This window comes from Battus philenor, unplaced genomic scaffold (assembly GCF_028537555.1).
Source record: "Battus philenor isolate CCGP_79_NKW_IND1 unplaced genomic scaffold, ilBatPhil1.0.hap1 SCAF_30, whole genome shotgun sequence".
NCBI classification, from domain to species: Eukaryota; Metazoa; Arthropoda; class Insecta; order Lepidoptera; family Papilionidae; genus Battus; species Battus philenor.
This window is the reverse complement of record NW_027181694.1, coordinates 3945573-3963689: the sequence shown is the minus strand read 5'-3', so window position 1 is coordinate 3963689 and position 18117 is coordinate 3945573. Positions and strand designations below refer to the sequence as shown.

Genomic DNA, 18117 nt, shown 5'->3' with positions numbered 1-18117 from the left:
GTGTGTATACATTCCTAGGATAAAGATTTCACAGCACTTTTTAAGATAAATCTTTTAATAAAGTATGTTATACTAGCATAAAGACCAGTATTTAATCAAAAAATATATTTAAGAATAAAATTTATCTTTTCCAATTTAATAAATGCTATGCAGTAGTAAGCTGTGCATTGGATACACTATAAATGGTTAGCGGTGTGTAATAATTTCTTCGTAAACTATATTTTTACGTAATTATTTTACTACATTTATTTTATATTTATTTTTTTACTATATTTTACTTAATTATTTTACTATAATGGGTCTTTATGATTTTCCTTGTTATTATTCTAACTTAAAAGAAAGTGAACGAAGCCGTACGTGTTTCGTTACTGTATACTCTAAAAAAATTCAATAGTCTCAAAGGGGCTTGGCAATACCCGTATAATGTAATTGGGACTTTACCTATTGTGTCAAGATGAGATTTATTGCATTTTAATTATTTCTTTTTCAATTTATGCCTATAAATTTACTGTGAATATTCTGTCTTCATATCTGTCCACTAAAATTATAACGTATACATTTAGATTCTGTTGTTTACTTATCTATTTTTCGATCGATTTTATCAAATCGATACGTCTCCATTAAACAATGATACAAGGACAAAGACGTACTTAGTGCAAAATAAGTGAAACCTCAATGAACTAGCCAAATTAAAGTAAGTTTTGATATTTATTTTATCAAAATCTAAATATTTGCGTGTATATTTATTTGCTTTGATTTTTTTGCTATAATTTTTGATAATACAAATTTGTAACGAAAATTTCGTAACAATGCCATTGTTTTGAAGATAACTAATCTTATACCCCTTGATTTACATTGATAAATGTTCCAAAGATTGTTATTACCTGCGTTGTTACCTTGAAATTATTGTGTTAGTTTACTTCCATATGGCTTATCACTTAACATCCTACTTTAAATTTTTTGCGATTGTTCATTGTAATTAATGTTTATATTGTTGACATTTACATAAACAATTACATTTTGAATTATTATATTGGGTTATTGTGACTAATATTACTATATTCATACCCATGACTCAATTATGGTACAGTTCCATACTATCATCATTTCTTTTAGCTGGGCTATGTTTTACGTGTTTGTGTATAATAATCATATATATTTACACCATTAAATAATATAATATAATAATCATATTATATTTACATCATTCGCGCTTATAAATATATTATGTTAGCGATGGATAGTCAGGTCTGTAGAACAAAAATTTTTCTTGTATTGTGAGGACCTTAGGCAACTATTTAGTGATTAATAAGAATATTACTTATTATTGTGTATACAATGAACCCAATCCGAAATATACATTATATGTAACTGTTAAGTCATTACATACAATTAAGTACAGAAATATGTAAATTGTTTTCTGTCCATTGCTCTGTATTTATTTAATGATTTACTAAAATAATAATATGTATACATGACATAGTTTGTTACTCTTATATTAATTTACTGTTAGGGTACAGATTTTATTGAGTTGCAATTCTATTATGCAAATGTACTTTGAGTTGATGGTTGTCAATTGTAGGGTATATTTATAACAGTTATATTCTTCTTATTAATGACTATAAAGCCTTTACAGCTATAAATAAATAATATATTTGTATGATCATTTACATGTTTTATGTACAGCTTTTATTACAATAATTCATTCTCATTGTTGAAAAGTTATAAACACTTTTACGGTGTTAACCCTTAATTAGGCGCATTAAGAAAATCACACAATTAGGCGCATGGGGTCTTAAATGACCCCAAAAAAATATTGGGAAAAGAGTATCAAAAAGGAATAAAACTTAATGGATTTCTATAGTAATTAATAAAGTTCTTTAATATACTTAACTTTAAAAAACAAATACTTACTATGACATTAAAAATATCAAAAAAAAAACACAAACAGTCAACCTCTCTTTAAACTAATTTTTTTGGCATAGCCGAGATCAACTTAAGAAATAAAGTTTATTCAGCCTCATCAGCGGAATCTTCTGTTCTGCATCCGACGCAGTACATCCTTGAGTGTTGCTGACAAATAAGTTTACGACACTTGAAACATTTTGTTGGCACTTTTTTGTCGTCCTTTCTAGGACATGATGAACAGCGCTCGCGCTTAGCTGTCGATTGATAAACCGCCTTGTTCACATTATAAACTTCATGGAGCCGTTTTTTTGTTGTCACTGGTACAGCACGTAGTTGTATGCGACGTTTTTGGTGATCTTCCACAAGTGCCGCAGCTATTTTCTTCAAGAAAATCCGTCTTGAATATGTCAAAGTCTTCTCAATATTAGCTTTGTGTATGACAAATGCCAGATATGTTTATACTCCAGGTAAATATAAAATAATATTTTGTGCTCGGGTCCTTACTGCGTTCGATGGTGGTACTTTACACCATTTCACTTTCGGGCCATTTCTCTGAGTATGTCGAGATAAAAAATAATTATCTTCTGTTGATACAGGGATGTTTTGGATATTTTCAAACTCCTCAATTTTGCTTTCTGAATTATGAGCACTATCAATGACAGCATCGTTTAAAGTTTCGTCTTGCGAATCCGAACCAGCAACATCTTGCTCTTCATCAAGCACTTCATCCAGCCATTGCAATACTTGTTTGTCGTTAGGCATTTCAATTCAAAAAAAAAAAAAGCATAGAAAAAAACTCAAAAATACATAAAGAAATCATACCGTATCAAAATACACACATACAAAGATAAACAGTAAACAATATACTAATATAAACACAAAAAAAATCACAAAAGTAAAAACTTACCTTTGCCAAAAAATGGAACGTAACTGGGCGCATGCGGTCAGCTCTCTAAAGGACAGCGATGTGTGCGCAGGAGTTAACGTTCTGGATGTGACTAATTAGCGTACCCCGGGGGGAGTAAGGAAGCTAGAAAGAGCGTTAGCACGCTCTGAAGACTGTAAGCCATTATTTTTTAAATTTCAAGCGGCCCTGACCCCATGCGCCTAATTAAGGGTTAATATCCAGCTCATTTGTTAGTAAAAAACTTATAAAGCCTTTACACCTATTTCCAATCAACCTGTATAAAGTTAGCAGTTTGAAATATGTTACATTCATTAATATATTAGGGGTATCAGAAAGTAATGTCGCTTTCTTAATTTAAAGTCAAATGACTATATTTTTAACAAGTTTTTGTTTATTATCAACAATATATTCACCTTCGTTATCAACAACCTTTTGCCATCTAGTATACAAATTTCAATGCTGGGGCTGTAAAAATCAATCAGTTTTTCTGTAAAATATGTTAACAGAAACAACATTACTTTCCAGTCACCTTAATAATTTCTAAGTAAGAAAAGGACCAATATTTAGCCACTTCCGCACATGCAGTGGTAGTTGTGCAACAAAGTGCACTGCCCACATAAATGTGTATGCGGCTAACAATCCGAATTACACAACTGCCACCGTTAAACCACCCAACATGTGTTTCACCCCTCCACGGGGCATCCTCAGGGGTTATGTTACACCAATTAGTGCCAAACACAGAGTGACTCTCTGTGTTTATCAGCGGGCTTGCGGGTCGTGCACTTTGTTGCACGACTGCCACTGCATGTGCGGAAGTGGCTAAGTATTGGCCCTTTTCTTACTAAGGATGGACTTCCGCAAGTTAACACCTGATTCCATTAAAAATTAATAACTTCTGACAAAGTTGGGTGGACAGATAGTAAACAATATTTAATTTTAATATGTAGTAATCAGAAATGAGAAAACAATTTTTTTTACTATGTTATCATTATGTTATTATTTCTGAAGCTATTGATATTTAGATAGGGTGTACCATATATTAATTGAGATATATATTGCCCATTTTATAGTTTATACACCTGTAACCAATTACCCTTTTTGACAAAGTTTTGTGTAAGCTTATTTCCATGGCACAATTTTAAAGATATTATAGTGCCTGTAACCAACTTTGAGGTTTGATAAAAAAAATTGTGTCTCTAACTGTGTAGTTAATATTTGATAACAAAATATATAAATAAATGGCAAAAAAGATATAGAAAAAATTGCCACATCAAAATCAAAAATTTAATTTTGTTTTCAAATGGGATATAATAATTTCTCTTTATGAATTAGTTGCAATAATTCATATATTGAAAATATGTAATATATAATTAATTACACTTCATAATTCAACACAGCATTTTAAATTTCAAGTTATATTAATAGTATTGGTTACTAAATTTTTGTTGTTATTATTGTTAGAAAGATTTTTTTTTAATTATTGTGATCTCTCCTGGTTTAAGAACCTCCTATAAAATATTCAAAATTTTCCAGTTTGTGTCATCATTTTTAATTTATTGCTTTGTCAACTGTTAAACTATACTAATTTATTACTATAGTATATTTACTAATTTTACTTAGGTTTAAACTTCTTTTAGATAGCAAAGCTAGAGGGCTCCCTGACGAACCTAGACTCTGACCTCTTCTTAGTATAATTTAACAAAATTAGGGGGTCACTGAGTTCTAAGATAACTTAAGCAGACATACCATGGAGTGACTAAACTAAAGGAATCCAATAAATGGGCCTTGAAGGGGAGGGGGGGGGGGGGGCTCTTGATCCTCTCCAGTTTGTTATGTCCACCTGTTGTCTGTTATTAGGCTGATGTGGTCTGCCATTTAAGACAGTGCTTTGGTTAGATATCAGAATTATGTTTAATAGTTTGGTGGTGCATTAGTTAGTAAAATTACTGCAGTGTTAATTCATAGTAGTAGAGTTTCAGCCACGCTTTTAAACAATTAAGATTTTTCCTGACAAGAAAGTGGTGAATTAGTGACTAGAGAAGGCATATTTAAGTACGAATGTGACAATTGTGTCCAACAATTTGAAAGATAAAAACTAAATTTTTTAAATGAATTTAGTTGTTTTATAATACTTATAACTAAGGTGAACTTCACATTTTAAATGGTTAAGAATTTCAGAGTTACTATGATTTAAGTCCCCTCCATTTTATTTCAATTATCTATTTCTTTTGACTTCTTCAACCAACAAAAAGAGAACATCAGAGACAGACAATAGAAAGAAACAAGAGAAAGAGACAATCAGCTAATTTGCGCTTTGTAGAGTATTATCTCTGTCACACTAAATACAACGACTGACAAAAAGTCACATAGGTAGTGTGGGACAGAGATAGTGCTCTATGAAGCCGAAATAAGCCAATTGTCTCTTTTTAAAGGTCGATGTGCAATATTTATCAAAATGTTCTGTACTTGATATCATCACTCTAGATTGACTGATAGAGAATTCCTATCATTAAATCAGTTATTACATAATGTGTAAAAAGAATAAAATCAAAATAAATAATCGGAAATGTTATTTTCTTTTGTAATTTGGTACCCAGTCCGTTTTACTTAAGACCCCTTTATGCCCCTTAGTTCCATAAAGGGGCTTTACTGCCCTGCTTTGGGAACCTATAGTCAATATTAATAAATGTTTAGTGTGCAAGAACAAACAAATGAACCATATGAACAATATGGTTCATTTTTTTATAAATTGTATTAATTTTCAATTGTTTCTTTATTTACAGATATATAACACAATACACTGAAGACTAAATTATCAATATGGGAGATTATTTAAACATTGGAAAGTATGTAATACCATTGGATGCTGTGGATTTATCATTGTTGCCTTTGGAGAACATTCTTCAGATAGAAACTAATGATTATAGACCGTTATGGTGTAAACGGGATTTTGATCAGAGAAATGAAGTAGCTTACTATAAATTTGAAATACAAGAAAGATCAGATGAACCTGAGCCTGCAAAAATTGAAGATGGTAAATTATTTGTGTTTTCTAATATGTTATAAGATTAATTGGACGGCTATATTTAGATTTCTCACAGAAAGCAAGTGTTGTTTTATGTTCTGAGAGCCAGATAAACATGATCCTATATAGCAGGGGTGGACAACCTGTGAGCCACATGAGGCTCTTTGAACAATTATTTTTTGCTCTGATTGACCAAAAAATTATTTAAATATTTAAATTTAGATAATGTTTATCGGCTCCTGGGAAATCGAAACAAATTACTGGTATGAATTATAATATTTATTATTCCACCATAAAATTAGCGTAATAGAAATACATATCATTATTAATATACGGGCATCTTTAATATTATTAGGAGTGTTGTCATATATGTGTGGTATTATATCTAACTTCAATACACATATTTTGTTTCTTGTGTAAATTATTTTAAATAAATATGATTTTTGTAAGAAAATAACATTCTTTTGTAACACATGAATAAAAATGCTTATTCAATTGCGGCTTGCAATAAAATTCAAATTTTGAAAAATGGCTCTCACTATCAAAGAGCTTGGCCACCCTTGCTGTATAGTATTTGTTTTATTGTTAACTTTATAAATCGTGTTTCCATTTGATAAAATTTTCATATAATGCACAAGAAATTTCACAATTAAAAATCGGACAATAAAACAGTTGTGATTACCATTGTAATTAGAAAGCCATAGTTGCAGTGACCCCTTAAAGGAGAATTTAATGCATTTTTAACTTGTACAGACTGAATATATATTTATATGTACAATATTGACAAACTGTTTTGTTATCTCAAAGAGCCAAAGATAATTGTGGTGTTGCATATGATTTCTTATTCAAAAATCCAGTGAATCAAGTCATAAAACAAGTAATTTCTCACTATAGACAGGTGGGGTTGCATTCTTAGTTTTTTATTTTCCGTCTATGGTAAGAATCCATGTTGTATATAGAAATCTAAGGTTAAAACCAAACCATGTATTCCTCAATGTAACATCACCATGTAACAAAATAAAGCCCCCCCATCATAATGATGAGATATTTTCTTTTATTTATTAAAAATAGAAATTAAACTATATTGTAAACGAATGTGGTATGACATATCTAACTTGCAAAGAAAGCAGGAAAATAATTTTTCTTTACATATTAATTCCTGATAATTATGTATTCATATTTATTCCTTTGAATTAAAAAGCAACTTTATGTATAATTTTTTATACATAATACCTTGTGTTATTTAGTTTAGTTTCTAAAACAGTAGATGTACTAAAACTAACAAGCGGATTTAGTAAAATAAAAACTATTATAGTGGTAATACTCGTAATGTATAATCTTATGTGTATTGCTTATAATTAAGTTGTCCCATAAATCAGATATCGAAAGGACATGGTCAATTACTTCATTGCTTAAACATACTTTCCTCTTATTTTAAACATTGACTTTAGTATTTTTTTTTATTTTTATGATATAATATTATTGCTATTTATCTGTGTATTAGTACAATTATCTGTTTTATGTTATATAAACAATTTTAATGCATCTCAATACTATTTTATAAATCTACTATGATATGATTATATGGTTATATGATTCACTTGTACAAGCTTGTTGGTTCCAAATTCATAATTGTTACAAGAGGGTCCACAAATGTCACGATAAGTGAAAAGTACGATTTAAAATTTACAATGTATAGAAAATTTGATTTCCAACCATTGTAAATGCAGAAGTTAGAAGAAATTGCAACTTGCCATCAATAGCACTGAGTCTGTCAAGTCTAGTAATAAGAAGATATTTAGTATTTCAATATTTTTAATTTATTTATTCAGTCTCTACCACTCAACCTGAGGTGGTGCAGAACATGCTATACTTATTATAATTACATTTTTTCTCTCTACGAACCCATTCGGCTTGCTGTGCAAGAAAGTTAAGTTTAAACTTTATTTAAATAATTTAGATAAAAAAAACAAAAACCTAAAAAGAATTTTAGACACCTGTGTTTTTATTCAGCATCAATAAGACATTTTCAACGACAAAAAGCGACTAAAAGAGAAGGCGGATACCTTCATCGTAAGGGATAACAGTCATGGGTTCATCTATTCTCCATGTGTAATCATTAAAATGATATTCTTAATTTATTTTAAAAAGAAGGCATTTTTGAAAAACTTAAATGAATGAGTGAGAGAAACAAACTTGCTTATTTTGCAGGTATTCTATAAATAGCTTCCTAAATAGTTGAAGCCGCCTCTTTATATTCTTACCCAAAATAAAACGAAAAATATGTCAGATTCATATTTTCCGTCTCCATCTCCATCTCCCTTCCATCTCTATTTATTATTTTAGTTTGATTGTTTGACACTTTGATTTCTTTTGTTTTGGCATATTTTTTTTCATTCCAATTACTGTTGGTTATGTTTTTATTTTGTGTCAGGAAAGTATGTGATGGCAAATCAGCTTTGATTGTAGAGCTAAATCTCTATTACTAGATGGTTATAATTTGTTATCGATTTTTAGTATGTTGGAATTGAACTTTATTACAGAATCTCTGCACGAAGAGGACAACATAGAATTTAAAACAAATAAATGTTTCATATGCAACCTCAAAGTCCCGCAACCGTACATGGAGAACCACATACATAGTTATAAACATGAGATGTTTTTAACTTTAACTAATATAGCTCTAGATAGGGTGAAGAAAAACATGAATCAAATTTTTCACATCACCAATACCAATTCTTCGTTGTACTTTTGCGAAACCTGCGTTTCAGTGATGTCCATACATCATAGATCTACACATGATCAATCAGACCTTCATAAGAAAGAAATGGAGAGAGATACAGCCTTCAAAAATCTCATACATCTTTATACCAATGAAGATGTGAATTTACTTGACAATGCTTTGTTCGAATCAAAAGGGATAAACACTAATAATTCAAATGGAAACAATCCTAAATCACAAGACATTTCAAATGATATTGAAATAGAAAATGAAGAAACAACACCCGCAAAGTACGACAGTAGTAATGTTCCGATAGTGTTAAGCTACGTTTTGCAATGTATCGATGAAGATCATTATATACTTCAAATAATAGGCGATTGCGATGTGAAAGTGGATTTCGATAATTTTCACGGATTCGATAAACTAACTAAACGAAGATATCAGTGCAAACTTTGTCCTGACACTTTTAAAAAGAGGCAAAAGCATGTTGCTTCTGAAAAACATATTAAGAGAATAAAAATGGATATAAAAGACAGACATTGTGTTAGAACAGTAAGTTATATTTTCGGAATGATGTGACAAAACTATGTGCGATTTTTCAGGCTTTCTTCCTGTCGATGTTAACACACCAAACTAGTTTATTTTCGTACTCGATTCTGCATTTTATTCCTATCGTTTTGATATTTGCGCGTAGTAACACTTTTGTAAGCCGAACTGTAAACAGGAAAGAAATCGAGAATAGCATTCATGTTCTTGTAGTTGCATGTTATAGATTATGCTCGATGTTGTGCGAAATCTTTTTATGTTTGATTGTAAAATTTTATTGTGATTTATTTATTAACTCAAATATAATTATTTCAGTTGAATTCGTCTAAAAAACATTGCATTCTATGTAATGTGTTAGTCGAAGTCGACGATGAGCATATCAATGAAGAGAGCCACATAGAACGATTACAGGAGGCCATTGTGAAACCTGAAGAAGAGAATGTGACAGAAAACAGTGAGACGAAGAAAACAGAGTGTGATGCACCACGAGAGACCACGAATATTCCGTCGAATGCAAAAGTTAAAAAGAGGAAACGTAAAGCGCAATTAGACGGCAGAGACGAAAAGTATGTTAAGAATGAAAAGTACGTAAAAGACAAAAAGCACGTTAAGGACGGTGGAGAAAATAAGTATAGTAATGAAGACAGGGACGATCAGGACGATAAGGATGATTTAGACGAAATGGACGGTAAGGAAAATGTGGACGGTAAGAACGATAAAGCTGGTAAAGTAGTTACAGACTGTCAGAGCTGTGAGATCTGTAAATTAGAAAAAGAATGTTGGGATGATAACGACAGTAAGGTAGATGAAGAGGGTCACGATGATAACGACGGTAGGATAGATAAGGACGATAAAGAAACCAAGGTGGATAATAACGGTAAGAAAGATAAGGTATTGCTAACCGAATCGAAAGTTGCTACAAAAGAAAGTGGAGATAATTGTAGCTTGCCAGAGGCAACGCAAGCGTGCTGCGACGTGTGTAATATTGTAATGCACGCGAGCAATCTGCTCGCACACGCCGCTGGCAAGAGACATAAGAACAACGAAAGACACAGTATTCATTACTTGATGCACAAATCACCAGACGAAGATTTTTTCTCTTGCGAAATTTGTGAAACACATGTAAATTTAAAAGAAATTCAGCGCCACTTAGCTGATTCTGAACATACTTACAAATATCGCGCTTTACTATCTCAGAATGAGATTTCGAAAATAGAGGATCAGGTTTTGTTTTGCGACCCATGCCTTATGTTTATGACAAAGGGAAATGAGGTGGATCATGTTAGAAGCAACAGGCATAAAGCAGCCCTTAAACCAAAAGTCCATAGCTGTCCACAGTCGGAGCAGGTAACCTCGATGAAGACCGAAGAAAAAGAACCTGAAATATCTTTCAGTGCTGTTTCCTCATCGACACGTTCAAATAATCGTAAGTTATATGATCCCTACGATCAAAGTCAAGAGCGAGATATGGACAGTGGTGACGAATCATATATGCACGGACGCAAACAATCATCTGTAAGTATATTAGCACAGCGTAGAAAAGAAATTATGAGACTACGAGGTATTACTGGAACAGGAGAAAAGATACAAATACAGGACGATAACGTTCAAAATAACACACTTGAAATCTGCTTAGTTGCCGAATCAAGTAAACGCATTGATAATAAAGAATCTGACAGACCGGTGAAGTCAACAGTTCTCAAAGTCAAGACGAAAATTGACAAATCAACATGCACCGAGATTGTCTATGACGAAGAAACAGAAAATAGTATCCGCGATTTAAAAACAAGAGTGTTTGAAGTTCAATCAAAACTTAAAGAAGTACTGTATACCAAACCTCCGGAACAACTAATGGAGGTTATGTATGGTGGGAGTGGAGTAGCATGTAAACTATGTAAAACTATACTTCGCAACGATGAACTAAATATAGGATTTCACATCAACGATCTGAAACATAAAAAAACTGAATCGAAAGTGTATGAGATTAACAAATTAAGAAAAAAGGGTGACGCGTTCTACTGCGAGCTATGCACTGAAGATATACCTGCAGGGAAACAGTTCGTTCATATGGAGTGTGACACGCATAAGAATAATTTTTTGAAGGAAAAACATCAAGTGAGTAATGTAACTGCAGCCAAATGTACAACACACGATAATAATGCGAACGACGTTGACAACGATCACGATAAACCTTCTACGTCGAAAAATAATAAAAGTGAGAAGTGTAAAAGATACGAATTAATACATGACGTTAAATCTGATGAATTACGTTGTCAGTTCTGCGAAGTGACTGTGCCCAACACTGCATCCAGCATTAACAAGCATATAAGAAGTTTTAGTCATTATAATCAAAAAGAAATATTTCTCACTGTCAATGACATAGTGAGAAACCGAAATTTACTGGTATGCGTGTTGTGCTCTCACGAGTTTGCGGAGACGTACTTGTTCAATCACGTAAAAGAGGAAATGCATCTCGAACTTATTGGAGTGAAAAAGTCACCGGAAACAATAAACGATTTCTGTCTCATCTGCGGAGTATCTATAGGAGAGAAGTTCAATATGTACGACCATTCGATCACGCAACAACATCTAATAAACTATAGGGAAGTAATGATAGAAGAGAGATACGAGTGCGAGGTTTGTAATGTATTCATGACGAACAACAAAAAGAGGATCCAGAAACACGAAGCCGGTCCGCACCACATCAAGTCGCTGAAGCTTTTGAATGACAACAGCATCGTGATTAGGAATGGACGTTATTCTTGTGGGCTATGCCAGGAGCACTTTTTATGGGAGGAGATAATGGATCATGTCACAAGCCCAAAACATTTGTCTAACACCTCGAAGGGCATGTGATTAGTAACTAAACAACGGGGCCGATATTAAAAATGGCTCTGTGTTTTGCTGATGCGATTTGTTTTTTGCCATATCGTGGAGTCATATTGCGGGAAGTTAAATTAGTGGTATCCAGTTGGACTGTGATGATGGTTTTCCTCCTAGAATAGTTGTAAATCGAACTTGCTGTTAAAATTCATGGGGTTCTTTTAAAAAGAACATGTACAGAATTTTTATAATCGACCATTACCGGTTCACAAGGCAATTTGTTATTGTAATACCATTTTTCTAATAGTTCTAGTTTTACAAAATATGAGGTACATATTTTGTATTTCAAATTTGTTGGAGTGTTAAAACAACAGCAAATAACTATGATTTTTTGCAATAGCCTGTACGAAAAAGATTTGATCGAAAGATGATTGTGATCTCATCACTTAAGTTTCAATAATAAGTGTTAGTTATTAGTTAAAATTCATGTTTAAGTTATCACAACAATTTGTAATAGCCAAATGGAAAAAAAAGTTATGTAGAACTTTTCATCTCTATGTACCCATCTTAAACTATAAAAAATTATTTATTGTAAATAAAATGATAATAGAGATAAAATATAATACTGCTAATTAGTATTCGCTTTTGGAAAGTTACAGGGGTTAGGTTAGGTTTCAAAAAGGTTAGGTTTTTTTTTTAAATCAATGCAACATATGTGTTAAATGGCCTGATAAAATTTGATGTTATATAATATATCTAAATATGTTTGTAAATATTAATAATAAGTGAATCTAAAGAATTTTAGTAAATTAGTAACAATATATACTTCGGGACTATTTCAGAGGGTTTGCGTATCGTATAATTTTAAAATAGCCAATATTTAGAAATCATTCTGCGGTGGATATGTACCTCGGCGCACAGTGGTGTTAAAGAGAGTCATACCGGCCAGTACTCGTCTTAAGAATTCGATTTGGACTGGTCCAGATTCTTCATCTGCCGATTCTCTAATCGGGGTATTCTTTTTTGAGCGAAATTGTAAAATAATCAATTTTGTTTAGACGAACATGTCTGACGTTTTGTGTTGCTGTGGTAGACTCATTAATAACTTGAATCGTCAGCCAATAGACGTCTACAAAACATTGCACAGTACTAGACATAGTATAAACAGGCCTAAACATCGCTCCGATGACTTGCCTTTGGCTGCCCGTATCCCGTGATTTCCGGCGATCTTGTCTATGTCGTTGGTGACTCGTGGTCGCTACCAGAGAACTCTTCAGCATCAAGAACCTAAAACCATCGTTATATTCGATACGTTTAGCATTCATTTCCTCGGACAAAAACCAAAACATTGTAATGGATTGATTTACCATTGACTGTTGGCTTTTTCTGGTATCGATATATATAAATGTCGTTTATGTTGCTGGTGGCATTTTTAGTAGTCACCATTTGTCTAAATTGTAGTAAGTGTATATGTTTCGACTTAGGTTATGTAGGTAGAAACTAAAAGTAAGGAATAAAAATGTGGTGTTGCCAGGACATTGTCCTGTAAAATATCTGTTTTAAATACACTAGTGATCTATTATTCTACGTTGGAATTAAAATTAAAATAATATACATGTGTCTCATGGATGAACATTCAGGTGATAAAGCAAGTAGTGTTAACTCCTGGATATATTAACAAAATGTCATATATTTTGTCAAATACTTGCACTTAAATAAATTATTTTGACTAGTTGTTGATTGATGTTGTTGCCTATATATTAAGTTCAGCTATAAATATTGTTACAAGGAACAATTTTTTATATTATATAAAAATTGTAGTTTTCATCTTCATGTCTTCATGGGAAAATTCTTCATTACCAATGTTACGTATTATTTTACTCCCTAAAACTGACCGTAAATCGTATTATATGCCGGGTTCAAATTTTTTGGACGACCGTTCTTCGCGGACTGCTTAAAAAATTTTGGTTACACTCTATTCATTTTTTAATTATCAGTTAAATGTTGACTATTGCGTCTTTACTAGGTCCCTGGTCTTTAAACATTTTTAATGCTAAAATGCATCAAAAATTGAGTGAGGAATGGCTCGCCAGTAATATATACATATTCTGGAAGCATCCGAAACACTGCCCACAAGCCACATGTTGCCACTATCGAACTAAACACATATAGAAGTGTGTTTCGTGGCCTATCTGGACGGCGTGATATTAACCCTTAAATGCATGACTTTTATTAATACTTTACAAGTTTAGATCTTACAGATAAGTACACTATAATGCAGGGGACAATGGAAAAAAATATATGTAATATTTTTTATACTTATTTATTATAAACTCATATATTGTAAATCTGCATACAACTCTATGCATTTATCGTGTATTCAAAGTGGTATATTGCATCACTATACATTTAAGGGTTAAGCTATTTTGCTATATCGTTTAAAAAAATAGTCACTAATTTAAGACTCATCCCTTTTTTCGTACGAGTTCTACGAAGAAGGTCGTACATATTATTTTTACAAATATATGTAATTATACCTATTAACGCGATGAGTGCCACGTCAGTCACAGGTGACTGACATCGACCTTTTCGTTTATGCCGCGTCAGTCACCGGTGACTGGCAGTATAAAATATGATAAATGTAAAAATTTAACATTTTGCAGAAAAAATAATGGATTTTATTGAAACAAGGTAAACATAAAAATGGCTGGCCCTCGCAAGTGTCACAAAATGTTATATATAACCAAACGGCTTATAGTTTCGTTAAATTTCGTGATATTTTTCTGCCACTCTGTGCCGCATTTTCTTTGTAGCCACTCGGCCAGGTTTTGTCTGCAGATTGTATAGTTTTTTACTGGTGGTAATGCTGCTAGATGGAATCTTGGCTCTCTTATGACATAGTCAATGCAAAAGTACATCGCTAGGGGCTTAGGGTGTTAAATGAATGCTTATAAAAGCATTTCCTTTCGAACAGAATTATTCCCCCACTATGCTAAAAACAATGGCGATAATAAGTTTTGAAATTTCCATCGAGTAGATTCTAATTTGCCAGTATAAAACCGCGTTGCACTCAAAGTGTTAATATCGAGTTACAAAAACTTTTGAATGAAATAAGGCGGATGGATATTTAAAATATATACACTTGGCTACACACTTGTTATAGCAATTCGGTTCTCTTTACCATTCGGCTCTATTTTAATATCACAACAATATTTAACCCAGATTATAGCGAAAATTAAAAAAAAAACAATAAATATTTGTATTATAATTTCTGCTTTAAGACTTCTATTGCTGGAAATAGGATTTCCAATAGGTCCGTTTGGAAGTGGCCGTCCATATTGCACACACTACGCTTGCCCGCCGGCCTTCTGTTATGCGACTTTATTTCGTCTAATATTTATAGAACGATAAATTCCAAATTTAAATTTAAAATTGCGTTTTTTTATTGTAACAGTATTAATGGCTGGACTTTTAATTATCTGTTTATTATAAGAATCTGTCTTGTCAAATTCTATGTAAAATATGTTAGTATTATTAAAAAATATGGATGTTCTTAAATAAATAATATTTAAAATAATTATAATGTGAAATAGCTTGTATGTTATAGTGAAATAATCAATAAATATTAATGTGATTCATTTGTAAATATTTTTCCCTATTTATTTTAAGATTTTTTTTGTTGTTTTTTTTTTCGTTAAATTTTATTTTTCCATTTCATTACAGAATTTTCGGGGGTTGGTAAAAAAATTAATTTGGATACATATACATGTCATATATGCAATCTGGAAGTGCCTCAAATTTACATGGCGGACCATGTTGATAGCTCCAAGCACAAGATGTTTTTGACCATTGCTAATGTAGCCTTAGAGAGGATACATAGAAATTTAGATCAAAATACTCGAAATCAAAATTCCATGAGTGCATTTTTTTTCTGTAAAATCTGCGTATCGGTTGTTGCGGTTGAGAATAGAGACGGCCACCTTTTCTCTAAAGCTCATAACAATGCTGTCCGGAGAGAAAAAGCACTTCAAAAGTTAATGCAAGTTTATACTACCGAAAATGGAAGCACCGCTGATGTTTTTCCTGAAGAAATCGAAAAATGTGATAAGGCTATAGACAATCCAGTGCACGATTTAAAATTAGAACCGGTCGAAAACGTTAAAAAAAATGATTCGGTTAACACGAAGTCGTCAAAAATCAACGATAGTTCCGAGTCAGCTGTCAAAACAGTGGAAAGCTCGATCAACTTTGATGAACTCTTAAAAATATTAAACGAAAAAACGAAGTCTAGCCACGTTCTGAAAACGTTAGACGATGAAAATTATATAATACAAAAGAATAATCGCGAAATTAAAGTTGCAACTGTGAGTTTTCATGGCTTTGAAAAGGTTTCAAAACACAGGTACCGGTGCAAACTTTGCATGTCGGAATCATTTAAAAAGAAAACGCAAATGCAACACATAATGACGGAAGAGCACATCGAGAAAATTTGTTTGCCATTGAAAGACGAAAATTGTATTAGAAAAGTAAGTTTTTGGTACAACACCACTCTATTAAGATTCCTACTTGGTTCACATGGATTTGACTGCTATTCCTATGTAGAAGGCTGTGATGATTTTATATAATTCAGAATGTGATTCGCCACTTATCACCACACACCATCAGCTGAAGGACGTCCCCAATAGATTTCGAATAGTTCATGATTTTTCCCCATAGATTTTCACTTAACATCTACATCCATACATAAAAGTTTTTACATGTATTTACAACGTTTGGACTTAATTTTTTCTTTCATCGTTATCAATTCAACCATGGGACTTCCAGCGACGAAAAAAGCTCTTCCCATAGATTTCCATTAGGTTGAACCGGATGACAAGGCATCTAGCCTCTTCCGTCGATGGACGCTCTCCGTTTCGTCTTACGATGTGCTTGTCGTCCATGGTTTGGCACACAAGGTCCCGGCTGTTATCAGTTTTGTGTTCCGCCCATTTATTGTTTATTGTTCTGATCTAATTCCTGATTCTTTCTATTTATCATGGCCCGTTGATATATGTGTGTGTGTGTGTAAATAAATATATACGGAATTTTTATAATAGCAATTCTATTTGCGATAAAAAGAAAGTAACAGTGTTAAGCTAGGAGGAATGAACTAGAGTTTTTGGGACTTCGAAGAATATTTAGATCTCGTCCCCCGGGTTGCAAGAATATTGGTTACGATGCGTAGACTTGCGACTGCCTGTCGATGTTCTCGGGGAAAGGAGTTTCACCATCTCTATGCGGGAATGGTACGGTCCGTAGCCTTACACGCCTTTCGACGATGTAGAACTAAAATGTACAGCGTCCACTAGAGAATTGAAATAAGGATTGTGCGCGCATATTGCACAAACTCCGACATTACTGCCGGGCTTTCCGCAATAAAATGTTCCTCACACTGGCAAAGAACGAACACCGAGATGTTAGTGTATAGGAAGGCTACATAACCTTGTCCTACCTTCAATGCCAGGGTATCTTGATAATCCAGAAGTTTCCTTCGCAAAACAAGAAAGGAATAATAAGCTAACTGTTCTTAAGGTTGGGCCTAGATAAGATACCTGGATGAGCCGGTGCACTCCATATTGGATATTTCAACTCTTGGAGTTTTAGGTAGAAAGGCAACACAACCGTAACGTTCTCATCACAACACTGCAAGTGCTAATCACAAAGCACCAGCAACCACTAATACGTGTCACTTCGCACAGGACATCGCGTCGTTCACAATAGAACAAAATACTAATCACCACACCACATCTGTTCTTAGGGGGCTGCCGCCCGATCTCTGACCGCGAACAGCATGGTCGAACCAAGGTAGGATCCAGATCCATCCTGGGCTCGCTATGGCCTACGATGCCGTCTCAAGCCGCATATACACAACATCAACACTACACAGCTCTACTCGGGTAGAGCGGTTTACTATGTGTTATCGTACCGTGAACTCAACTCCGATAAAGCTGTGAAAGCCCCCGGGCTAACAGAATCAGCCTCAACCGAGAGCAAGTCAAGCGTTACTTTGTATTAATTGGCAAACTATAAACTGATGTTTCTGTTAGTTGTTGAAATACTCCCCGTATTAAAACAATAATGAATTTGTCCGGCCCTCAGAGTACTTAGAATCAAAATACTAAACGTATTTTAGATTTCAGCTTGACA

The 18117-nt window shown here is 33.0% G+C and overlaps 1 protein-coding gene across 2 annotated transcripts; it reads left to right on the top strand.

Annotated features, from left to right (window-relative positions):
• Positions 1-441: 441 nt before the first annotated feature.
• Positions 442-12411, top strand: LOC137927338 (putative leucine-rich repeat-containing protein DDB_G0290503). 2 transcript variants are annotated; one of them, XM_068771129.1, is made up of 4 exons: positions 442-694; positions 5599-5849; positions 8384-9114; positions 9424-12411. In XM_068771129.1, the coding sequence occupies exons 2-4, from the start codon at positions 5636-5638 to the stop codon at positions 11962-11964; spliced, it is 3486 nt and encodes a 1161-aa protein (XP_068627230.1). In that variant the 5' UTR covers positions 442-694; positions 5599-5635; the 3' UTR covers positions 11965-12411. The 2 variants fall into 2 exon arrangements, with proteins under 2 accessions (XP_068627230.1, XP_068627231.1); XM_068771130.1 differs by lacking the exons at positions 442-694; positions 8384-9114 and having other exon boundaries at positions 5723-5849.
• Positions 12412-18117: the final 5706 nt, after the last annotated feature.

What these genes read in the sequence shown, in the direction of transcription:
- LOC137927338 (XM_068771129.1), top strand. Translation starts at nt 5,636, where the DNA reads ATGGGAGATTATTTAAACATTGGAAAGTATGTAATACCATTGGATGCT. An exon ending in GCCTGCAAAAATTGAAGATG is followed by an intron (nt 5,850 to 8,383) that starts GTAAATTATTTG and finishes ACTTTATTACAG; the next exon opens with AATCTCTGCACGAAGAGGAC. An exon ending in ACAGACATTGTGTTAGAACA is followed by an intron (nt 9,115 to 9,423) that starts GTAAGTTATATT and finishes TAATTATTTCAG; the next exon opens with TTGAATTCGTCTAAAAAACA.